The following is a 26,136-nucleotide window of genomic DNA, read 5'->3' as shown; positions in this document are numbered from 1 at the left end:
AGTCTGTCTATAATAAAGCGCTGCTCTGCATTCTTAACAGCACTATCAACAAGGCAGGTCCTACACGCCCTAGTTTTGTCGCACCTGGACTACTGTTCAGTCGTGTGGTTAGGTGCCACAAAGAGGGACTTGGAAAATTGCAATTGGCTCAGAACAGGGCAGCACAGCTGGCCCTTGGATGTACACAGAGAGCTAACATGAATAATATGCATGTCAATCTCTCCTGGCTCAAAGTGGAGGAGAGATTGACTTCATCACCACTTGTATTTGTGAGAGGTATTGACATGTTGAATGAACCGAGCTGTCTGTTTGGACACCCATGCATACCCCAAAAGACATGCCACCAGAGGTCTCTTCACAGTCCCCAAGTCCAGAACAGACTATGGGAGGTGCACAGTACTACATAGAGCCATGACTACATGGAACTCTATTCCACATCAAGTAACTCATGCCAGCAGTAAAATTTGATTTAAAAAACAGATAAAAATGCATCTTATGGAACAGCGGACTGTGAAGCAACACAAACATAGACACATGCATAAAAACACACGATAACATACGCACTATACACACGTACACATGGATTTTGTGTTGTAGATATGTGGTCGTAGAGTAGAGGCCTGAGGGCACACAATTAATATGTTGTGAAATCTGTCATGAATGTATTGTAATGTTTTTAAAATGTATAGCTGCCTTGATTTTGCTGGACCTCAGGAAGAGTAGCTGCTGCCTTGGCAGGAACTAATGGGGATCCATAATAAATACAAATACAAATACAAATGTCAGCCAGTTACTTGGTCCTTGGATTCCTCACGTCCCCTCAGCCTAGCTCCCCCCTCTCTCCTTCTCACTTCCCCTCACCCTCTCCTCAGCCTCTCTCTCCCCTCTCTCCTCCTCACCTCCCCTCACCCTATCCTCAGCCTCTCTCCTCCCTCTCTCCTCCTCACCTCCCCTCACCCTCTCCTCAGCCTCTCTCCTCCCTCTCTCCTCCTCACCCCCCCTTCACCCTCTCCTAGCCTCTCCCCCTCACTCCTCCTCACCTCCCCTCACCCTCTCCTAGCCTCTCTCCCCCTCACTCCTCCTCACTTCCCCTCACCCTCTCCTCCCCTCCTCACCCCTCTCCCCCCCCCCCCTCTCTTCTCCTCACCCTCCTCACTCCAGCACAATTCCGGAGACACAGGGGACATACAGTCACACACAGCAAGCTGCCCCCCAGCTGAGGAAAAACACAATTGCTTTCCTCAACAGACGACCCTCCATGGACCCAGATGCCCTCTGTCTTAAAAGGGAAAGGCACAGCGGTCCTTTCCATTCACCTTCTATAGTGAGACTAACAGGGCTAACTTTCTCCTTCTGACTTAAAGGCACAATGGGAGACAATATGGGACTGGCAACAAAAGCTGTTTCTGTCACAAAAAAATACCATGTTTTGTTTGTGAGGGAAATTTGAATTTTTAATAGGGATTAATTTGGAGTCTTTTAAGGTCTGATATGGAGTCTGCTGCAGGGTACTCTTACTGTTATCCTGCATGCACACGCGTGTGTTAATGACGTCATTCTATCCTTCTTCAATTCAGTGATTGGATTGTGCAACCTCATGCAGCTCACCAAGGAAGTGGCACCGCAGAATGGTTCCTATAAGTGTGTGATTGATGATGATGAAACAAGATCTCACCAACTCACTGCAAAAACGGACGTCACGCTGGCGTCCATAAACCTGTTTGAGGTAAGTACAAGTTCCAATGCTTTATTGTGCCTTTAAATGTCAATTTAAAATATGAAATACATCTTTGGCTTGACAAGGGTTTCAAAAATACAATGACATTCCAAAAAGGTTTTGTAGAATTTCCGGTTAGAAAAATCCAGAAATTCCTCCAACCGGGATTTCGGGAAACCTGGGAATTTTGGGAAAGTTACCAGAATTGTGCAACCCAATGCTTGATATGGACGCAGTAGTTACAAGCACTGTCCACATAACATCACAATAATATGAAATGATTTGGAATATCTATGTGAGAATGCTGTTCATTGACTACAGCTCAGCGTCAACACCATTGTGGAGCAGGTAGACAGCTTCAAGTTCCTCGGTGTCCAAATCACTAAAGACTTCAAATTGTCCAGACACACACGACAGCTCCTCTTCCCCCTCAGGAGGTTGAAAAAGTTTGGCATGGGCCCTCAAATGCTGAAAAGGTTCCACAGCTGTACCACTGAGAGCATATTGACTGGCTGCACACACTGCTTGGAATGACAACAGCACCGCCCTCCATCGCATGGCGCTACAGAGGCTTGTGTGGACAGCCCAATACATCTCCGGAGCAGAGCTCCCTGCCATCCAGGACCTCTATACCAGAGCTCCCTGCCATCCAGGACCTCTACACCAGAGCTCCCTGCCATCCAGGACCTCTATATCAGAGCTCCCTGCTATCCAGGACCTCTATATCAGAGCTCCCTGCCATCCAGGACCTCTATATCAGAGCTCCCTGCCATCCAGGACCTCTATATCAGAGCTCCCTGCCATCCAGGACCTCTATACCAGAGCTCCCTGCCATCCAGGACCTCTACACCAGAGCTCCCTGCCATCCAGGACCTCTATATCAGAGCTCCCTGCTATCCAGGACCTCTATATCAGAGCTCCCTGCCATCCAGGACCTCTATATCAGAGCTCCCTGCCATCCAGGACCTCTATACCAGAGCTCCCTGCCATCCAGGACCTCTATATCAGAGCTCCCTGCCATCCAGGACCTCTATACCAGAGCTCCCTGCCATCCAGGACCTCTATATCAGAGCTCCCTGCCACCCAGGACCTCTATACCAGAGCTCCCTGCCATCCAGAACCTCTATATCAGAGCTCCCTGCCATCCAGGACCTCTATATCAGAGCTCCCTGCCATCCAGGACCTCTATATCACAGCTCCCTGCCATCCAGGACCTCTATACCAGAGCTCCCTGCCATCCAGAACCTCTATATCAGAGCTCCCTGACATCCAGGACCTCTATATCAGAGCTCCCTGCCATCCAGGACCTCTATATCAGAGCTCCCTACCATCCAGGACCTCTATATCAGAGCTCCCTGCCATCCAGGACCTCTATATCAGAGCTCCCTGCCATCCAGGACCTCTATACCAGAGCTCCCTGCCATCCAGGACCTCTATATCAGAGCTCCCTGCCATCCAGGACCTCTATATCAGAGCTCTCTGCCATCCAGGACCTCTATACCAGAGCTCCCTGCCATCCAGGACCTCTATATCAGAGCTCCCTGCCATCCAGGACCTCTATATCAGAGCTCCCTCCCATCCAGGACCTCTATATCAGAGCTCCCTGCCATCCAGGACCTCTATACCAGAGCTCCCTGCCATCCAGGACCTCTACACCAGAGCTCCCTGCCATCCAGGACCTCTATATCAGAGCTCCCTGCTATCCAGGACCTCTATATCAGAGCTCCCTGCCATCCAGGACCTCTATATCAGAGCTCCCTGCCATCCAGGACCTCTATACCAGAGCTCCCTGCCATCCAGGACCTCTATATCAGAGCTCCCTGCCACCCAGGACCTCTATACCAGAGCTCCCTGCCATCCAGAACCTCTATATCAGAGCTCCCTGCCATCCAGGACCTCTATATCAGAGCTCCCTGCCATCCAGGACCTCTATATCACAGCTCCCTGCCATCCAGGACCTCTATACCAGAGCTCCCTGCCATCCAGAACCTCTATATCAGAGCTCCCTGACATCCAGGACCTCTATATCAGAGCTCCCTGCCATCCAGGACCTCTATATCAGAGCTCCCTACCATCCAGGACCTCTATATCAGAGCTCCCTGCCATCCAGGACCTCTATATCAGAGCTCCCTGCCATCCAGGACCTCTATACCAGAGCTCCCTGCCATCCAGGACCTCTATATCAGAGCTCCCTGCCATCCAGGACCTCTATATCAGAGCTCTCTGCCATCCAGGACCTCTATACCAGAGCTCCCTGCCATCCAGGACCTCTATATCAGAGCTCCCTGCCATCCAGGACCTCTATATCAGAGCTCCCTCCCATCCAGGACCTCTATATCAGAGCTCCCTGCCATCCAGGACCTCTATATCAGAGCTCCCTGCCATCCAGGACCTCTATATCAGAGCTCCCTGCCATCCAGGATCATGTTTACAGAACAGATATGGTTATCTACAACCCTAACCCCTCCGGTTGAACATAATATGTCATCTACAGTTTAACCCTATCCCCTCTGGTTGAACATAATATGTCATCTACAGTTTAACCCTATCCCCTCTGGTTGAACATACTATGTCATGTACAGTTTAACCCTATCCCCTCTGGTTGAACATACTATGTCATGTACAGTTTAACCCTATCCCCTCTGGTTGAACATACTATGTCATGTACAGTTTAACCCTATCCCCTCTGGTTGAATAAACTACTGCCTATTCAGGAAGTAAACTGAACATTCCGTTCCAATTCCTGTTTTCCTCAGTGACTCTCTATGAGGGTTTATGATTTGATCTTGGTACATTAGTTAGATGTGACCTCGGTACACATGCAGAAGCACACATAATATGTGATTTCATACAAAACAGTGCATTCGGAAAGTACTCAGACCCATTCACTTTTATACATTTCGTTACATTACAGCCTTATTCTAAAATGGATTACATTGTTTTTTTCCTTCATCAATCTACATACAATACCCCATAATGACAAAGCAAAAATAGGTTTTTAGATTTTTTTTGCAAATGTATAAAAAATGAAAACTGAAATATCACATTTACGTAAATATTCAGACCCTTTACTCAGTACTTTGTTGAAGCACCTTTGGCAGCGATTACAGCCTCAAGTCTTCTTGGGTATGACGCTACAAGCTTGGCACACCTGTATTTGGGGAGTTTCTCCCATTCTTCTCTGCAGATCCTCTCAAACTCTGTCATGTTGGATGGGGAGCATCGCTGCACAACTATTTTCAGGTCTCTATAGAGAATTTCGATCGGGTTGAAGTCCGGGCTCTGGCTGGGCTACTCAAGGACATTCAGAGACTTGTCCCGAAGCCACTCCTGTGTTGTCTTGGCTGTGTGCTTAGGGTCATTGTCCTGTTGGAAGGTGAACCTTCGCCCCAGTCTGAGGTCCTGAGCACTCTGGAGCAGGTTTTCATCAAGGATCTCTGTGTACTTTGCTCTGTTCATTTTTCCCTCGATCCTGACTAGTCTCCCAGTCCCTACCACTGAAAAACATCCCCACAGCATGATGCTTCCACCACCATGCTTCACTGTAGGGATGGTGCCAGGTTTCCTCCATATGTGACACTTGGCATTCAGGCCAAAGAGTTCAATCTTGGTTTCATCAGACCAGAGAATCTTGTTTCTCATGGTCTGAGAGTCTTCAGAGCTCTGTCAGAGTGACCATCGGTATCTTGTTCACCTCCCTGACCAAGGCCCTTCTCCCCCGATTGCTCAGTTTGGCCGAGCGGCCAGTTCTAGGTATATTCTTGGTGGTTCTAAACTTCTTCCATGTAAGAATGATGGAGGCCACTATGTTCTTGGGGACCTTCAATGCTGCAGAAATGTTTTGGTACCCTTCCCCAGATCTGTGCCTCGACACAATCCTGTCTCGGAGCTTAACGGACAATTCCTTTGACCTCATGGCTTGGATTTGCTCTGACATGCGCTGTCAATTGTGGGACCTTATAGACAGGTGTGTGCCTTTCCAAATCATGTCCAATCAATTTAATTTACCACAGGTGGACTCCAATCAAGTTGTAGAAAAATCTCAAGGATGATCAATGGAAACAGGATGCACCTGAGCTAAATTTCAAATCTCATAGCAAAGGGTCTGAATACTTATGTAAATAAGGTATTTCTGTTTTTTATCTTTAATACATTTGCAAAAATTTATAAAAACCTGTTTTCCCTTTGTCATTATGGGGTATTGTGTGTAGATTGATGAGGAAAATGTTTTATTTAATCAATTTTGGAATAAGGCTGTGACGTAACAAAATGTGGAGAAAGTGAAAGGGGTCTAAATACTTTCCGAATGCACTGTATTTACAAAATGTTTTAATGTACCTGAATTGATTGAATGGAAATTGAATTAACCCCAACCTTCCTTACCTCTTTCCCCATCCGTCCCAATGTGATGTGTCCCAGCTGGAGGCGATGGTGAGGAGGAACTGAGGGAACAGGATGACTCTGGTGGCTCTCTGCTCCACCACGCTGCTGGTGCAGGAAACATCCCTGTTATCAGGTTCATCTGCAGCAACACACACAGAGATGGTGAGGCGTCACACACACACACACACAGACACAAGCACGCATGCACGCACACACACACACACACAGACACGTACACGCATACACACACACAGCATCACAGCCAGCGATGGTGAGGCTCCCATCCTACAAGGACAAGAAGGCTGCCAGTATGATGTAGATTAACTTTAGTGAAATTGTTCCTTTTAATTTATTTAAAAAAAAAATGTTCTCATGTTTCCTCATCTTAATATATGTTTGTATGTGTGTGTGTGTGCGCACGCGCTTGAGTGTGTGTGTATGTGTATGTTATTATTATTGTTTTTTTATTATATATTTACAGTGTATATATATATTTTATTTGTCATTTAGCAGACGCTCTCATCCAGAGCGACTTACAGTTAATGAGTGCATACATTATTATTATTTTTTTTTTTTTTATACTGGCCCTCCGTTTATGCGTCTGTCTATTAATTTGTGCGTCCTTCCTCTGTCTTCTCTTCCCAGAGGGGAACCTGTACGATGACGAGGGGTCTATGCCGCTGCACTGGGCTGTGCAGAGGAACCAATCAGAGAGCTGCAGGGCTCTGTTAGAGCTGGGGGCCGAACCCAACGTCCTCAACAAGGCCCTGATGTCACCGCTACACCTGGCGGTCAGCCAAACACACAATCATCTGGTCGAGGTGAGACACCATGATCCTTAGTTCCCCCCTGTAACCACTCCCCCCCAGCCTTCCCCTTCTCCTAAACAGCCTTGGGTCTCTCCTACACCTAGAGGTGAGCTACCCTTACCTTCCTTTCCTGCCCCACCAACTCCTCCAACAGCCCCTACTGCCTTACCATGGCCTTTTCATTCCGTCCTTGTCCTAAACCAGCGGTGTCAAAGTCATTTTGCCTCGGAGGCCACATTCGGTCTTCAACGAGGTCCAGAGGGCCGCACTGAAAATGACTTATATTTCCTCGCCATTAAAATTTGCAAAATATAGTCCCCTGCCAGTTTGGGGAATATTTTTTTCTCCAGCTTTCTTAACTGTGCTTTTTGTATTTATTTTTGTATTTTACCAGATCTTAGATATTTTTATTTTACCAGGTAAGTTGACTGAGAAAACATTCTCAATTACAGCAACGACCTGCGGGATACTTACAGGTATGGAGGAGGGGGGATGTCACGTTTGTTGAATGACGGGTCAGACCAAGGCGCAGCGTGATATGCGTACATGTTTATTAACATAATAAACAACACGACAAAACAACAAAGGAAACGAAACATAAAGTCCAAGGTAGTACAGAACAACAAACCTTACACGGAACAAGATCCCACATCTAGACAGTGCCACTAGGCTGCCTAAGTATGGTCCCCAATCAGAGACAACGAGCGACAGCTGCCTCTGATTGGGAACCACACCGGCCAACATAGATCCACACATACTAGATCCTATAACATAGAACAAGCACAACAAGGAATATACACACCCTGACTCAACATATAAGCGTCCCCTGAGTCAGGGCGTGACAGGGGATGAATGAGCCAATTGGAAGATGGTGATTATTAGCGCACTGGATACAGTCAATAAACTGTATGAATTTAGCTCCATTATCATTTCTACACAGTTTTGTAGTTGATATTAAAATTATGTGCAATAATATAAAACTGCATTCATCAATCTGAGTCCATTATGATGTGAATAAATGCTATAGGCCATAAACGTATGCTGATGAATCTAGCCAGTTTGGGAGTCTACGCAGCAACGCTCGGACACTATAATGACATTTGTTCTAAGATACCTTTATGGTATTATTAAGAGGCTTATGGGACTTACAGTGCCTTGTAAAAGTATCCATCCCCCTTGGCGTTTTTCCTATTTTGTTGCATTACAACCTGTAATTTAAATTGATTTTTATTTGGATTTCACGTAATGGACATACACAAAATAGTCCAAATTGGTGAAGTGAAATGAAAATAATAACTTATTTCAAAAATTTTACAAAATAAATAACGGAAAAGTGGTGCGTGCATCTGTATTCACCCCCTTTGTTATGAAGCCCCTAAATAAGATCTGGTGCAACCAATTACCTTCAGAAGTCACATAATTAGTTAAATAAAGTCCACCTGTGTGCAATCTAAGTGTCACATGATCTGTCATATGATCTCAGTATATATACACCTGTTCTGAAAGGCCCCAGAGTCTGCAACACCACTAAGCAAGGGGCACCACCAAGCAAGCGGCACCATGAAGAGCAAGGAGCTCTCCACACAGGTCAGGGACAAAGTTGTGGAGAAGTACAGATCAGGGTTGGGTTATAAAAAAATATCTGAAACTTTGAACATCCCATGGAGCACCATTAAATCCATTATTACAAAATGGAAAGAATATGGCACCACAACAAACCTGCCAAGAGAGGGCCACCTACCAAAACTCACGGACCAGGCAAGGAGGGCATTAATCAGAGAGGCAACAAAGAGACCAAAGATAACCCTGAAGGAGCTGCAAAGCTCCCCAGTGGAGATTGGAGTGTCTGTCCTTAGGACCACTTTAAGCCATACACTCCACAGAGCTGGGATTGCTGTGGCCAGAAAAAAGCCATTGCTTAAAGAAAAAAATAAGCAAACATGTTTGGTGTTCGCCAAAAGGCATGTGGGAGACTCCCCAAACACATGGAAGAAGGTTATCTGGTCAGATGAGACTAAAATTGAGCTTTTTGGCCATCAAGGAAAACTGGTGCAAACCCAACACCTCTCATCACCCCGAGAACACCATCCCCACGGTGAAGCATGGTGATGGCAGCATCATGCTGTGGGGATGTTTTTCATCGGCAGGGACTGGGAAAATGGTCAGAATTGAAGGAATGATGGATGGCGCTAAATACAGGGAAATACTTGAGGGAATCCTGTTTCAGTCTTCCAGAAATTTGAGACTGGGACGGAGGTTCACCTTAATAATAAATAATAATAATATGCAATTTAGCAGACTCTTTTATCCAAAGCGACTTACAGTCATGCATGCATACATTTTTGTGTATGGGTGGTCCCGGGGATCGAACCCACTACCCTGGCGTTACAAGTGCTGTGCTCTACTAGCTGAGCTACAGAGGACAATGACCCTTCCAGCAGGACAATGACCCTAAGCATACTGCTAAAGCAACACTCGAGTGGTTTAAGGGGAAATGTCTTGGAATGGCCTAGTCAAAGCCCAGACCTCAATCCAATTGAGAATCTGTTGTATGACTTAAAGATTGCTGTACACCAGCGGAACCCATCCATCTTGAAGGAGCTGGAGCAGTTCTGCCTTGAAGAATGGGCAAAAATCCCAGTGGCTAGATGTTCCAAACTTATAGAGACATATCCCAAGAGACTTGCAGCTGTAATTGCTGCAAAAGGTGTCTCTACAAAGTATTGACTTTGGGGGGGGGTGAATAGTTATGCACGCTCAAGTTTTCTGTTTTTTTGTCTTATTTCTTGTTTGTTTCACACAAAAAAATAAGTTGCATCTTCAAAGTGTTAGGCATGTTGTGTAAATCAAATGATACAAACCCCCCCAGAAATCAATTTTAATTCCAGTTTGTAAGGCAACAAAATAGGAAAAATGCCAAGGGGGGTGAATACTTTCGCAAGCCACTGTATGAGCTGTCTATAGCTATTATAGTCCATACATCTTAGCCAGAGATGTAAAGTTTGAACCTGTGCATAATCTAATGCTAAGTGTATAGTGTAGATAACATAACCAATAAACTCTAATGCTAAGTGTATTCAGGATAACCTCTAAGAGAGTCTGATTTGCAAAGAGGAGTTGGACAAAATCCCTCCTGAGATGTGTGCAAACCTGGTGGCCAACTACAAGAAACGTCTGACCTCTGTGATTGCCAACAAGGGTTTTGCCACCAAGTACTAAGTCAAATTTTGCAGATGGGTCAAATACTTATTTCCCTCATTAAAATGCAAATCAATTTATAACATTTTTGACATGCGGTTTTCGGGATTTTTTTGTTGTTATTCTGTCTCTCACTGTTCAAATAAACATACCATTAAAATTCTAGACTGATCATGTCTTTGTCAGTGGGCAAACTTACAAAATCAGCAGGGGATCAAATACTTTTTCCCTCACTGTACACTACCGGTCAAAACTTTTAGAACACCAGTGAAGACATCAAAACTATGAAATAACACATATGGAATCATGTAGTAACCAAAAAGTGTTAAACAAATCAAAATATATTTATATTTGAGATTCTTCAAATAGCCACCCTTTGCCTTGATGACAGCATTGCACACTCTTGGCATTCTCTCAACCATCTTCACCTGGAATGCTTTTCCAACAGTCTTAAAGCAGTTCCCACATATGCTGAGCACTTGTTGGCTGCTTTTCCTTCACTCTGCAGTCCGACTCATCCCAAACCATCTCAATTTGGTTGAGGTCGGGGGATTGTAGAGGCCAGGTCATCTGATGCAGCACTCCATCACTCTCCTTCTTGGTCAAATAGCCCTTACACAGCCTGGAGGTGTGTTGGGTCATTGTCCTGTTGAAAAGCAAATGATAGTCCCACTAAGCCCAAACCAGATGGGATGGCGTATCGCTGCAGAATGCTGTGGTAGCCATGCTGGTTAAGTGTGCCTTGAATTCTAAATAAATCACAGACAGTGTCACCAGCGAAGCACCCCCACACCATAACACCTCCTCCTCCATGCTTTACGGTGGGAAATACACATGCGGAGATCATCCGTTCACCCACACCGCGTCTCACACAGGCACAGCGGTTGGAACCTAAAATATCAAATTTGGACTCCAGACCAAAGGACACATGTCCATTGCTTGTGTTTCTTGATCCAAGCAAGTCTCTTCTTCTAATTGGTATCATTTAGTAGTGGTTTCTTTGCAGCAATTCGACCATGAAGGCCTGATTCACACAGTCCCCTCTGAACAGTTGATGTTGAGATGTGTCTGTGACTTGAACACTGTGAGGTGCAATCTGAGGTGCAGTTAACTGCCGATTTCTGAGGCTGGTAACTCTAATTAACTTATCCTCTGCAATGTAGAAAATAGTAAAAATAAATAAAACCCCTTGAATTAGTGGGTGTGTCCTATATTTTGACTCATTGAAGGGTATTTTCTTACCTGGCTGTTGAAAATTAGTGTGTGGGCCACTCTGGAGGGTACGATGCATCCGGTAACCCAGAGCTAAGGGACAATGGATGTGAATAGATATGGATGGATGAATATAACCGATTAGGTCACCATGGATAGAGACAAGCAAGAGCATCTGGCGGGTTTGTGGGTCACTCTGGTGGGTAGGAGGCGTCTGGTAACCCAGGGTTGTGCCAGAGTAAAAGGACAATGGATGTGGCTTCCCAAACAGAATCTGGTCACCCAAAGCCAAGCTTGGTTAAAGAGGTTGAAGGTTAAAGAGGCTGAGCCCCCCCTGGCTCTAGGACTGTTGTCTGGGATACAGTGTATCCGTACCAACGGTCCCTGTGACAGGGAGTAGAAAGAGACAAGTACAGGTATGTATCACAGAGGTTTCATTAATCATTCATGTGTTGTCGTTGTTTACCCAGCTGCTGTTGGCGAACAAAATACAATTTCATTCATTCATTCATGCATTCATTAATTCATATCACATAAGGTTTCATTATTAATTTGTTTGTGTGTTGTTGTTGTTGTTTCTGCCAGCTCCTGTTGTCTCACTATAAGACAGAGTCTAACCTAGAAGGAAGTCTGGGCAACACTCCTGTAATGTTAGCCTGCTCCATCAATAATACTGACGCTTTCTCTATACTGGTGAGTGGAACATTATATGCCCATTATAAGGCATTATAAAGGACGTTATAAAGCATTGTACATACTTCATTGAAAGTGTTATAAAAATCAAGTAATATAGGCTTAAGTGTCTAAGTGTACACAGCCTGTTGTACAATTCATGTCAAATAATATTCAATAATCCTATTTTTATGAGAGAATGTATACAAATATGTGTTTAATGTTTATAAACAAGAGTTAGAATAATGCAAATAGCTTTCAGTCTCTCCTATGTAATATAATATATAGTATAATATAATATATAATATATAATATAGATGTTATGCATATGGTATTATTAACTGTCACAATTAACTGTCACAAAACTGTTACCAATGCTTTGTGTCAATGCTGTATTAAAACTCCTGACTCTTTCCTAACGTGTCCTATTTCCTGTTCTGTAGCTGAAGCACGGGGCGCGGCTCTCCAGTCAGAACAAACTGGGCCAGTACGCTATCCATGCAGCCGCCTTCGCAGGCTCAAAGAAAGCCATGGATGTCATCCTTAAAGCTGGTATGATGAGGAGAATAAAGGATTGCATTTATACAGGATGCAACACTTATCTATGGGTATAAAAGCACTTTACTATTGTAAGTTTCCCCTCACCCGTCACTAGTAGTCCCCTGTAGCTCAGTTGGTAGAGCATGGCGCTTGCAACGCCAGGGTTGTGGGTTCGTTTCCCACGGGGGGACCAGTATGAAAAATGTATGCACTCACTAACTGTAAGTCGCTCTGGATAAGAGTGTCTGCTAAAATGTAGCTGCCTGGTCCCAGATCTGTTTGTGATTTTGTCAATTCCATTCCTGTCCTTGTCAAGCCAAACATGTTAGCATGATAGCACAAAAAGGCTGGTACTCAGGCTAATCCTTTACCAATATTACCATCTTTGTCAAAATCAAATCAAATCAAATTTTATTTGTGACCGACCGGCTTATGTAGCAAAATTTGAAATTGTGTTTTTTACATTGGCTAAAAGTAGAGACTCAGAGCTAGAAATGTGTACATCAGACAGTACAGTTGAGGAACAATGGGAATGTAATTCTGCTTTGAAAGTTGATAAATATGTAACCTCACTTTTGATAAAATGGCCCTTGAACGTTTTGGTCACCTACTGGAGAGCTCTTCTTTGTCTACACCCATTCAGCATTGTTTACACCCTCTTAAGCTTTAGCCCCACTCAGCTATTTAATGATTCACATGTGAGGCCATGTACAAAACAACCAAAGATTTCAAGACTAAAGGCTGGTTTATACTACGGGTGTGTTTTACTCACCCTAGCAGAGCTGGTTAGGCTGCTTTTATGTTATCCAGAGCCGTTGGTTACTGCAACTGTGCTGCTGGCAACAATTTAATTACGCTTTTTTGCCAATGTTTACTGACACCGGCCATATTCAACGGGTGTTGAGTGTTCGTAAATTCGTCAGTTATTCTGCGCTCTGGCACACTCAGACAAGTGCTCTGAAATCCGAGTAGATAGCCAGAGCGAATACCAGCTACGTCTATCGACAGTTGTCGCAGTGACATCATGAACATTCTATTGAAATGGTTACTTGCATAGTGTAGTCTTTTGTTTAGACATGTAGCTAGCTAGCTAAACAATGAACCATAATCCCAACTCATAACGTTACTACCCTGCATGAATCTGCTTTGTAGCTAACCAACCAGGTTCAATGTTAGCTAGCTAGCTAACATTAGGCTATAACTAGCAATGCAAATGGCTCTGAGATACGAATAATATTACTACACAGATCATAAACGTAACGTTAGTTAGCGAGCCAGCCAGCTACCGTTAGCTAGCTAGCTAACAGTACGTTTGAACTTTAAATAAAAACGACTTTCTGACTAAATTTGAAATGTGTAACATCTGAAAATGTAGCTAGCTAGAGTATCTTACCCGTATTCATGGATGGACGCTTCTCCCTCTCTGTCACGGATGCCATGGTTGCCCTTAGTTTGAAGATGTAATCCAGAGACAGGTGTTTTATACAACAGCCTTCTGTGTGTTCTCTTTTCGACTCCGTCTGCATATTTGGAATCAAACGCCAGAATTTTCTCCATCTCCTTAGCTATCATACTCTAATTCCACCGTGCATTCCACTGATTTCAAAACTTGGTCCTCCAGAAAGTGGAGAGCAACACCTTTGCAGTTCTACTACGTGATATCTTTCAAAAAAGCGGTGTTAGAAAGGAATACCTACACATACTGACCAGCTCATGTTATAGACAGAAGCGAGCTACATGGCAGACCAATCCGAACTCATCTCTTGGCATGTCCAGCCTATCCATTATCTCAGCCAATCATGGCTAGCGAGAAGGTTCCTGTCTTTTTCTGTGGCTAAGCCAACTACACTCGTAATTTAACAATTGTATTCGTATTTACAGATGGCATACAAGTTTGTTATTAAGGCACATGAAAATTCACATGTTCCAGAAGGCATTTCTGCCAAAAAATGCATTTTGATAAACAAAAAAAGTTTATGTTCAAATGCCTCTCCTGTGAAGTAGTGGAGCGCGACATACGCCTAGTTTCCTGAAATAAGTCACATTTGTGTACAGCTTCTTATTGGTCGAGTCTGATACTTTCTTAGTGGGAAAAATCACACCAAATGTTCCTACAACAAGTTTCCAACTCGGAAATGTCAGAGTTTTCAAGTTCTCTTGAACACGGCATGATACACAGTGGCCATTTTGTGTCAATATACAGCATATTTGTGACTGATACAGGGGAGCCATTTTGTGCCTAAATGGTCATCCGGGGAGCCACACAAATTAGAGACCGCAGCACAGACACACTGTTTACCTGGGAGGTCTGCAGCTGAGTAACACATAACAGGACACTGATGTGTTTAGTACAACAGCTAAATATTTGTGAAGCTTCTGTCGTTGTCAGTTTTGGGCCAAATGGGCATTCACATTCTTTAGGCCAGGCCTAGCCAGATATCCACAGATGGCATGACTAAGGGGAAATGAGTTGAGTTAGAAGACTCACATGTTCGTTCACTTGTCACCCTAGTTTACATTACACTGTGAAACCAAACACAGCAAAGTTTGGAGTTATTCATTTGAACAGGATACACCCTAATGCTTTAGAGATTCAACTCAATACATCTGTCCACTTAGGTCTCAATAGTCCTCTCCTCTCCTCTTGATACTTATTCAAGATGAGGAGACGAGGAGAGGAAACCACTTTAGATTATTGAGATGAACCCTCTGCATCTAGCATCCTGTCCAGGGGGTGTACTTGTACATAAATCTGCCTGTGTGTGTGTGTGTGCTGTCCAGGAGAGGAGATGGGTCATTCCATAGAGGAACACATTAACTTCCTGGATAAGTCGTGCAGCAGTCCACTTCACCTGGCGGTCATGGGAGGCAACAAGGACATCATCGAGTTCTGCATCCACAAAGGAGCCAAGATCGACCAGCAACAGGTACATTAAGACAGGGGATCATGTGGTTGTTTCAGTCACCATTATTTGAATAAATATAGGCCTACTACAGCCACATTTAAGTCAGTCTAAATACAATAAATGTGACCGATCGGCTCGGTTCAGCGTTATGCAGCAACATTTTAAATTGTGTTTTTTACATTGGATAAAAGTAGAGACCCAGAGCTAGAAAATGGCACATCATACACTACAGTTGAGGAACAATGGGAAAGTAATTCTGCTTTGAAAGTTTATAAACTTGTAACCTCACTTTTGAGAAAATGGCCCTTGAATGTTTGGGTACACCTACTGGAGAGCTCTTCTTTGTCTACACCCATTCAGCATCGCTCACACCCTCTTAAGCCTTAGCCCCACCCATCTCTTTAAGGATTCACATGTGAGGCCATGTTGTAAACGGACGCTATATCAAATAAAATCTAAGTTTATTTGTCACATGCACAGGATACAGAAGGTGTAAACGGTACACTGAAATGGTTACTTGCATAGTTGATGGGTCATGTGAAGGAAATGCTATAACCATCCCCCAGCCATATCTAGCTAAGTGGATGAGTCATTATTCTCTAGACATGTACACATGTTCATGAAATACAATAGATGGCCGTAATCACCCCCAGACACACCTGGCTAATTTGATGGGTCATGTAATAATCCGTCCGAAGTGGAGTCTTTTGTTTAGACATGTACAGTGCCTTGCAAAAGTATTCATCCCCCTTGGCGTTTTTCCTATTTTGTTGCATTACAACCTGTAATTTAAATTGATTTTTATTTGGATTTCATGTAATGGACATACACAAAATAGTCCAAATTGGTGATGTGAAATGAAATAAATTACTTGTTTCAAAAAATTATGAAGAATAAATAACGGAAAAGTTGTGCGTGCATATGTATTCACCCCCTGTGCTATGAAGCCCCTAAATATGATTTGGTGCAACCAATTACCTTCAGTATTCACATAATTAGTTAAATAAAGTCCACCTGTGCAATCTAAGTGTCACATGGTCTCAGTATATATACACCTGTTCTGAAAGGCCCCAGAGTCTGCAACACCATTAAGCAATGGGCACCACCAAGCAAGCGGCATCATGAAGACCAAGGAGCTCTCCAAACAGGTCAGGGACAAAGTTGTGGAGAAGTACAGATCAGGGTTGGGTTATAAAAAAATATCAGAAACTTTGAACATCCCACGGAGCACCATTAAATCCATTATTAAAAAATGGAAAGAATATTGCACCACAACAAACCTGCCAAGAGAGGGCCGCCCACCAAAACTCACGGACCAGGCAAGGAGGGCATTAATCAGAGAGGCAACAAAGAGACCAAAGATAACCCTGAAGGAGCTGCAAAGCTCCACAGTGGAGATTGGATTATCTGTCCATAGGATCACTTTAAGCTGTACACTCCACAGAGCTGGGCTTTACGGAAGAGTGGCCAGATAAAAGCCATTGCTTAAAGAAAAAAATAAGCAAACACGTTTGGTGTTCGCCAAAAGGCATGTGGGAGACTCCCCACACATATGGAAGAAGTTACTCTGGTCAGATGAGACTAAAATTGAGCTTTTTGGCCATCAAGGAAAACGCTATGTCTGGCGCAAACCCAACACCTCTCATAACCCCAAGAACACCATCCCCACAGTGAAGCATGGTGGTGGCAGCATCATGCTGTGGGGATGTTTTTCATCGGCAGGGACTGGGAAACTGGTCAGAATTGAAGGAACGATGGATGGCGCTAAATACAGGGAAATTCTTGAGGGAAACCTGTTTCAGTCTTCTAGAGATTTGAGACTGGGATGGAGGTTCACCTTCCAGCAGGACAATGACCCTAGGCATACTGCTAAAGCAACACTTGAGTGGTTTAAAGGGAAACATTTAAATGTCTTGGAATGGCCTAGTCAAAGCCCAGACCTCAATCCAATTGAGAATATGTGGTATGACTTAAAGATTGCTGTACACCAGCAGAACCCATCCAACTTGAAGGAGCTGGAGCAGTTTTGCTTTGAAGAATGGGCAAAAATCCCAGTGGCTAGAAGTGCCAAGCTTATAGAGACATACCCCAAGAGACTTGCAGCTGTAATTGCTGCAAAAGGTGGCTCTACAAAGACTTTGGGGGGGGTGAATAGTTATGCACGCTCAAGCTTTCTGTTATTTTTTTCTTATTTCTTGTGTATTTCACAATAAAAATATTTTGCATCTTCAAAGTGGTAGGCATGTTGTGTAAATCAAATGATACAAACCCTCCCAAAATCAATTTTAATACCAGGTTGTAAGGCAACAAAATAGGAAAAATGCCAAGGGGGGTGAATACTTTCGCAAGCCACTCTAGATAGCTAGGTAGGTAGCTAGCTAGCTAAACAATGAACTGGCATAATCCCAACTCATACTACTACCAATACAAACATTGTCATAGCTGTAGTATGAATCTGCAGGTAGCTAAAGCTAACAAACTAGGTTCAATGTTAGCTAGCTAACATTAGGCTATAACTAGCAATGTAAATTGATTTCTGATTCAAATAATATTACTACACATATCATACACTTAACATTAGCTAACGAGCCATCAAGCTAACATTCACTAGCTAACTAACAGTATGCTTTAACTTACAATAAAAACGACTTTCTGACAAAATTAGAAACGCATATGTGAAAACGTAGCTAGACTCTTACCCATATACATGGATGAATGCTTCACGGCAGACTGGAACCATTTAACTCTGTTTTGTTTGTAGCTACATCTTGTTTGGACAGCGTTGTGTCAAGTCACTCCATTTCACACTGACCGTGGCATGTGCAGAAAGAGGCCCATCACTTTTTCCAACTGATCTGTCGATAGCGCCTGCTAAATTCAGGGCATCAATGTTGTTGAGAAAAGTAGCACAACTTTTGTAGTTCTCGATGGCTAACATTATATCTTTCAAAAACGATGCGGTAGAAAGGACTGTCAACACATACTGAACAGCTCACTTTACAGACAGAAGCGTGCTACATGGCAGACCAATCGAAACTCATCTCCTGGCATGTCCAGCCCATCCATTATCTCAGCCAATCATGGCTAGTGGAAAGGTTCCTCTCTTTTTCCGTGGCTAAACCAACTAGGCTCGTAATTTAACAATTGTATTCTTATTTATGGATGGAATACAAGTTTGTTATTAAGGCACATGAAAGTTTACATGTTCCAGATGACATTTCTGCCCAAAAACGCATTTTGATAAAAAATACATGTTCATGTATTATTTTTGAATACATGTTCAAAAATACATGTTCAAAGGTTCAAATGGCTCTCCTGTGAAGTAGTGACGTGAGACATATGCCTAGCTTCCTGAAACGAGTCACAAATCATCCAAAAGTTTCCCCAATGTATTAGCTACCACACGGACGATTAGAATCATAAAGATTCTTGGGTTTGTGCTAATTATTTCTCTCACGTTTGAAAAATGTATTTACAGTAGGGGCTTTTCTTTTGTGCACATGTAGACCACTTTGTAGGCAAGGGATCTGCTTATGGTCTTCTTAGGATCTTCAAATGGCTTACTCACAGACAGACACAGTGTGCATCCCAAATGGCACCCTTTTCCCTATATAGTGCACTACTTTTGACCAGGGCCCTATGTGCTCTGGTCAAAAGTGCACTTTAAATGGAAAAGGGTGCCATTAAGGACTGAACTCCAGTTCAGATGCAGGAGCAGAAGTCTAGAGAGTGCAGACAGACAGTAATAGCCCCAGATAGCTCGATTGATACTAATAACCTCCACTTACTGTATTTAACTGATCACTTATTAACGTACTGAACTGACCTCCACTTACTGAAATGATCTCCACTTCCTGTACTGACCTCCACTTCCTGTGCTGATCTCCACTTCCTGTACTGACCTCCACTTACTGAACTGACCTCTAGTTATTAATGTACTGTACTGACCTCAACTTATTAATGTACTGTATTGATCTCCACTTCCTGAAATGATCTCCACTTCCTGTATTGAACTTCACTTATTGTACTGATCTCCACTTCCTGTACTGTACTGTACGTGGAGGTGAGTACAGTGACCTCTGCCCTGTTCCTGCCATTCATGCACATCTCATTAAAAGGCTTGTATTACCTCTTCTCTCTACCTCCCTGGGACATAGCCTTACTTTACACTGGAGATGCCCATCTCTATTGCCTAACTCTTCGCTTTATGTCTCTATGGTTACACATACAGGACTAGATAAAAGGAAATAGGTCTGTGTTTTCTGATTATTATTATTATTTTTTTACATTTCTGTGTCTGCAATTCCGTGATACACTTAACCAGCGTGTGTGTGTGTGTGTGTGTGTGTGTGTGTGTGTGTGTGTGTGTGTTTGTGTGTGTGTGTGTGTACTGTACTCCAGGTGGACCGGTCCACAGCGCTTCACTTTGCCTGTTCCCAGGGAGCTACAGAAGCTGTTAAACTGATGCTGTCCTCCTACAGCAGACTGGACCGCATCATTAACCTGCCCGATGGAGCCAGCCAGACACCTTTACACAGGTGGGAGAGTTTGTTCATTCATTCATTCATTCATTCATATATTTGTTCATTCATTCATTCATTTGAATGTTATTTCGTTCATATATTTATTAGACTCATGAAGTGATCCATGATAACCAGACATCCTAGACATTCCATTCTATTGTGAACAGAACCAAACACGGTTCAGGAGTCAGGACAATGTTTGCTCGTGACAAAGGTTGTGTTTACAAATGAACCATTAGTCATAGTGTAAGGGTGGTGACCTCACAACTAGCCTAACACCTACGGTGCGTCCCAAATCACACCCTATTCCCTATTTAATGCACTACTTTTGACTAGAGCCCTAGACCACGTGTAACCACGCCATCCTAGGACCCCCACATCCGGCTTCTTGACCTTTGGGATCGTCTGAGGGGAGGGGGCCTGGCTCCCAAAGTGGGTGGGTCTATGCCCTCCCAGGTCCACTCATGGCTGCACCCCTGCCCAGTCATGTGAAATCCATAGATTAGGGCCTAATTTATTCATTTCATTTGACTGACTTCCTTATATGAACTGTAACTCAGTAAAATCTTTGAAATTGTTGCATGTTGCGTTTATATTTTTGTTGAGTATATTAATTGGGCAAAGGGCAGTGTAAGCAAACAAAAGACTGTTTATAGCTGTGATATAATGCATGTTATTTTTCCAGGGCAACTATATTTGATCACACAGAGTTGGCGGAGTACCTCATTTCAAAGGTAAATACAGTACATAAGCACTCACACACACACACACACACACACACACACACACACACACACACACACACAAACACACACACCAGAGTTGGCGGACACCTAATTTCAAAGGTAAACACACTACAAGAATATTGCCCACGAACTATTCCATATAAGGTGCCGGTTTGAGCCACTGCAACTGTATTGTAATATCTACATCCCAAATGGCACCCTATATCCTACACGGTGCACTACTTTTGACTAGGGCCTATGGGACCTGTTTGGCCAGGGCACTGGTCAAACGTAGTGCACTATATAAGGAATAGGGTGCCATTTGGGACTCAAATGTATTGAATTCTGTGTTGACAGGGTGCAGACATTGACTACCTAGACTGTAAGGGTCTTTCCCCGCTGCTGCTGGCTACTAGCTGTGGAGCCTGGAGAACTGTGGCTCTTCTGCTCTCCAAAGGTCAGCTTTTACAGATTCAGAGATTCAGAGTGTTTAATAGTACAGGGTTGCAGGTGTGATTGCAGGGTACATTAACTGTATTCAAAGTCAACATGTCTGTGGATCAAAACTGAGGTTTTGACGTGTGTGTCTGTGTGTCTGTGTGTGTGTGCGTGTTTGTTTGTCTTTTTAAGGTGCCAACGTGAACATAAAGGACAAATCTGGATGTAACTTCCTCCACCTGGCCATCCTGCAACCCAAAGGCCTCAAAAACCTTGCAGGAGACATCTTACAGGTAGATGATGTCCAATGGTAGTAGTGCTTGGAAAGGTATGTTGTTACGGAAACTTACGTTTAGGAATAGGGGTTGAAATTCATTACGGTTAGGGTTAGGAACGAGGGTTACGTTAAGGTTCGGCGCGGGTTAGGAACCAGGGTTACGTTAAGGTTCGGCGCTGCAGTGGAGTCCATGGTACAGACATTTGTGTGTTCTAAGGCATTTTTTTTTGCCGTTTTTCCACTACCATGACATTTTGGCTTATACAGACATTTCTGTAATAGGCCCCATCAAGTTTTAGGTTAATTGATTCACCACACTGTCAGCTACAAGAACTATAATGTCATAACATTTTGAGACACTTAAATGAGTGTTAATAATAATAATAATAATAATAATAATAATAATAATAATAATAATAATTAGGTGCCTACATTTGTCCTATTACCTGTACAATTGCGAATTGGAAGTTTTTTTTTTTTACATATCCCAACTCCCCCTGAGACACCCTAGGAGAGTAGGGTCAGAGCCAGGGATCAGCCATTATTGACGGCGACCCTGGAGTAATTAGGGTTAAGTGCCTTGCACGGACAGATTTTTCACCTAGTCGGCTCGGGGATCTGAACCAGCGACCTTTCGGATACTGGCCCAACGCTCCTAACTGCTAGGGCTACCTGTCGCCATAAAGGCACAACAATCTAAAAACGCACGTTGAAATTCTTTGTTTTTTTATTTTACTTTCCAGGACATAGACATGTCTTATATGGGCAGAAAGATTAACTTCTTGTTAATCTAATTGCACTGTCCAATTTATAGTAGCTATTACAGTGAAAACATACCATGCTATTGTTTGAGGAGAGTGCACAACAACAAAAAACGTATTCACGGAAACTGGTTTGATACATTCACCTCTGACGGTAAATAATGTACTTACTCTGATTTGTCATTCTGAGGGTCCCAGAGATAAAATGTAGCATAGTTTGTTTGATAAAATCAAGTTTTATATTCAAATGTAAGAACTGGGTTCTACAGTTTGAACCCCTGCTGTCTCTGGCTCCACACCCACCCGGCCATCTAGATGTGTGAAAGTTAGTGTATAAGCTAATGATCCATCATGTATGACATTCCTGGGAGTGTGTAAACTTACATTTTGTATTACCATATCATTTTTGTATGTTCTCTATAGTTATGTACTTGAAAATGTCCAGTATTGCAAAGCTTCACTGGATCAATCGTTTCCCACGTGGGGAATAAAATAATGTATGCACTCACTAACTGTAAATCGCTCTGGATAAGAGCGTCTGCTAAATGACTAAAATGTAAACGTAAATCAATCTGAATCTTTGCCTATACACTTCTTCCATCTAGTGGCCAAAATCAAAATTGCGCCAAAACTGCAATATTATATTGTGGCCTTTCTCTTGCATTTCAAAGATGATGGAACAAAGAAATAAATAGAAAACGCATGTTTTTTTGTTTGTATTATCTTTTACCAGATCTAATGTGTTATATTATCCTACCTTAATTTCACATTTCCACAAACTTCAAAGTGTTTCCTTTCAAATGGTATCAGGAATATGCATATCCTTGCTTCAGGTCCTGAGCTACAGGAAGTTAGATTTGGGTATGTCATTTTAGGTGAAAATTGAAGAAAAAAAACGAGGTAAGAGGTTAATCCATTTTAGAACAAAATGTGGAAAAAGTCAGGGGGTCTGAAAACATTACAAATGCACTGTATATATAATGTCTATATATATGCAGAGTCTGTTGTATGTGATGTAGCAGTTGGTCACAGCAATGTCAATGAAATGAAGAAAAAATAAGGTTTTGTGGTGCACAGAGTAGTACTGTAGTGTCCATCCACCTAGTAAAGAGGAGGTTGACATCTCTGATCATACCCAAATGTCTCCCGAGTGGCGCAGTGGTCTAAGGCACTGCATCGCAGTGCTAGCTGTGCCACTAGAGATCCTGGTTCGAATCCAGGCTCTCTCGTAGCCGGCCGCGACCGGGAGACCCATGGGGCGGCGCACAATTGGCCCAGCGTCGTCCAGGGTAGGGGAGGGAATGGCTGGCTGGGGATGTTGGTAGAGCATGGCGTTTGCAACGGCAGTGTTGTGGGTTCGATTCCCACGGGGGACCAGTATGGAAAATAAAACAAATAATGTATTCACTCACTAACTGTAAGTCGCTCTGGATAAGAGCGTCTGCTAAATGACTAAAATGTAAATGTAAAACCCCAGGGGGGTGGTTGGTTGGTCTGGATCCTGTACTTCCTGACAAGTTGCCCCCAGGTGGTAAGGGTAGGGAACAACACATCCGCCGCGCTGACCCTCAACACGGGGGCCCTTCAGGGGTGCGTGCTTAGTCCCCTCCTCTACTCCCTGTTCACCCACATTAAGTTAAGTTTGCTGACGACACGACATGGTTGGCCTCATCACCGATGACGATGAGACAGCCTATAGGGAGGTCAGTGACCTGGCAGCGTGGTGCCACGAAAACAACCTCTCCGTCAACATCAGCAAGACAAAAGGAGCTGATCGTGGACTACAGGAAACAGAGGGCCGAGCACGCCCCCATACACATTGACTGGGATGCAGTTGAGCGGGTCGTGAGCTTCAAATTCCTTGGTGTCCACATCACTAAGGAATTATCATGGTCCACACACATCAACACTGTCGTAAAGAAGGCATGACAACACCTCTTCCTTCCAGGAGGCTTAAAAGATTCGGCATGGGCGCACAGATCCTCAAAAAGTTCTACAGCTGCACCACTGAGAGCATCTTGACTGGCTGCATCACCGCTTGGTTTGGCAACTGCTCGGCATCCGACCGCAAAGCTCTAAAGAGGGTAGTGTGTATGGCCCAGCACATCACTGGGGCAGAGTTCCCTGCAATCCAGGACCTCTATACCAGGCGGTGTCAGAGGAAGGCCCTACAAATTGTTAAAGACTCCAGCCACCCAAGTCATAGACTGTTCTCCCTGCTACCGCTTGGCAAGCGGTACCGATGCACCAGGTCTGGAACCAACAGGACCCTGAACAGCTTTTGCCCACAAGCCATAAGACTGCTAAACGGTTAGACAAATTGTTGACCAATAGCCATCCGGACTATCTGCATTGACTCTTTTTGCACAAAACTCTTATGACTCATCACGCATGCTGCTGCTACTGTTTATTATCTATCCTGTTGCCTAGTCACTTTATCACTACCTATATGTACATACTGTATCTTCCTCAATTACCTCGTACCCCTGCACATTGACTCTGTACTGGTACCCCGTGTATACAGCCAAGTTATCGTTGCTCATTGTATATTTTATTCCTCGTGTTATCATGTTTCTGTTATTTCTCTCTGCATTGTTGGGAACAGAACATAAGTAAGCATTTCACTGTTAGCCTACACCTGTTGATTACGAAGCAAGTGACAACTACAATTTTATTTGATTTAGATACTGTATAGTTTCACTGAGGTTATGGTAAGGGTTGGGAAGGAGGGTTACGTTAAGCGACTAGACTAGTTTTCGAGGTTAGGGAAAGGGTTGGGAAGGAGGGTTACGTTAAGCGACTAGACGAGTTTTTGAGGTTAGGGAAAGGCATAAACGTTAACGGTGGGATAGCGTACCGCTTTCCGCCACCATTCATTTTCTTGCCAGCTTCAAGTACACTGCCAATTGTTATTGGCAGTGTACTTGTAGCTGGCAAGGGGCGGCAGGTAGCTTAGTGGTTAAGAGCGTTGTGCCAGTAACCGAAAGGTCGCTGGTTCTAATCCCCGAGCCGACTAGGTGAAAAATCTGTCGATGTGCCCTTGAGCAAGGCACTTAACCCTAATTGCTCCTGTAAGTCACTCTGGATAAGAGCGTCTGCTAAATGACTAAAATGTATATGTACATTTGTTATGTTCTCTCTACCTCTACAAACCATTATGAGTCTGTTCCTAGAGTCCAATAGGGTGTATCCCAAATGGCACACTACACCTTTTGACCAGAGCTGGTAAAAAAAAGTACTGCACTATAAAGGGAATAGGAAGGGCACCAAGGCTGACTGTTGAACTTTATTACCATCTCTCTGTGCCAAATGATAGTTTATTATAACCATTTAGAGCTTTGCCCAGCGTCTCCGTGTTCTGCTGTTGCCTCTGGAACAGTATCGGCCAGGCCAGAATGAAGCAGAGATAATAGACTTCAGCTGACCCTTTAGGGTGGCAGAGAGCATCTGTCTATCTGCTCTTGGGAAGTCAGGGATCAAGTGTGTGTGTGTGTGTGTGTGTGTGTGTGTGTTTGTACTGTTTTCTTACACGTGTGTGTCCTGCCCCCTGCAGCACAGCAGTGTGAAGGATCTGCTGAGTACTGAGGACAATGAGGGCTGCACTCCGCTCCACTACGCCTGCAGACTGGACATCCACCACTCTGTCAACAACATCCTGGTTCTACAGGTCTCTCTGGAGCACAAGTCCAAGGACAAGAAGTCTGCTCTACACTTCGCTGCCCAGTGAGTGGTGTTATTAATAGGGTAACATACTAGGCCAAATCTTCACTGCCCAGTCAGTGGTGTTATTAATAGGGTAACATACTAGGCCAAATCTTCACTGCCCAGTCAGTGGTGTTATTAACAGGGTAACATACTAGGCCAAATCTTCACTGCCCAGTCAGTGGTGTTATTAATAGGGTAACATACAAGGATGATCTTCACTATCCTGTCAGTGGCGTTATTAATAGGGTAACATACTATGCTAATATACAT

General features: G+C 43.7%; 1 protein-coding gene across 1 annotated transcript; it reads left to right on the top strand.

The window, feature by feature from the left end:
• Nucleotides 1-1,597: 1,597 nt before the first annotated feature.
• On the top strand, nt 1,598-25,888 carry LOC311108960 (transient receptor potential cation channel subfamily A member 1-like; the record flags this gene model as incomplete). The annotated part of the gene is made up of 11 exons (XM_084151741.1): nt 1,598-1,730; nt 6,137-6,262; nt 6,746-6,921; nt 11,905-12,012; nt 12,435-12,543; nt 15,313-15,458; nt 19,839-19,975; nt 20,646-20,694; nt 21,043-21,142; nt 21,316-21,416; nt 25,715-25,888. 11 exons carry the CDS (start codon nt 1,598-1,600, stop codon nt 25,886-25,888), a joined length of 1,359 nt encoding a protein of 452 aa, XP_084007867.1.
• Between the last annotated feature and the right edge of the window lie 248 nt (nt 25,889-26,136).

Source organism: Coregonus lavaretus (assembly GCF_964263955.1).
Source record: "Coregonus lavaretus genome assembly, chromosome: 34".
Taxonomy (NCBI): Eukaryota; Metazoa; Chordata; class Actinopteri; order Salmoniformes; family Salmonidae; genus Coregonus; species Coregonus lavaretus.
Note: the sequence above shows the minus strand (reverse complement) of the source record. Positions and strands in the feature narration are given on the sequence as shown.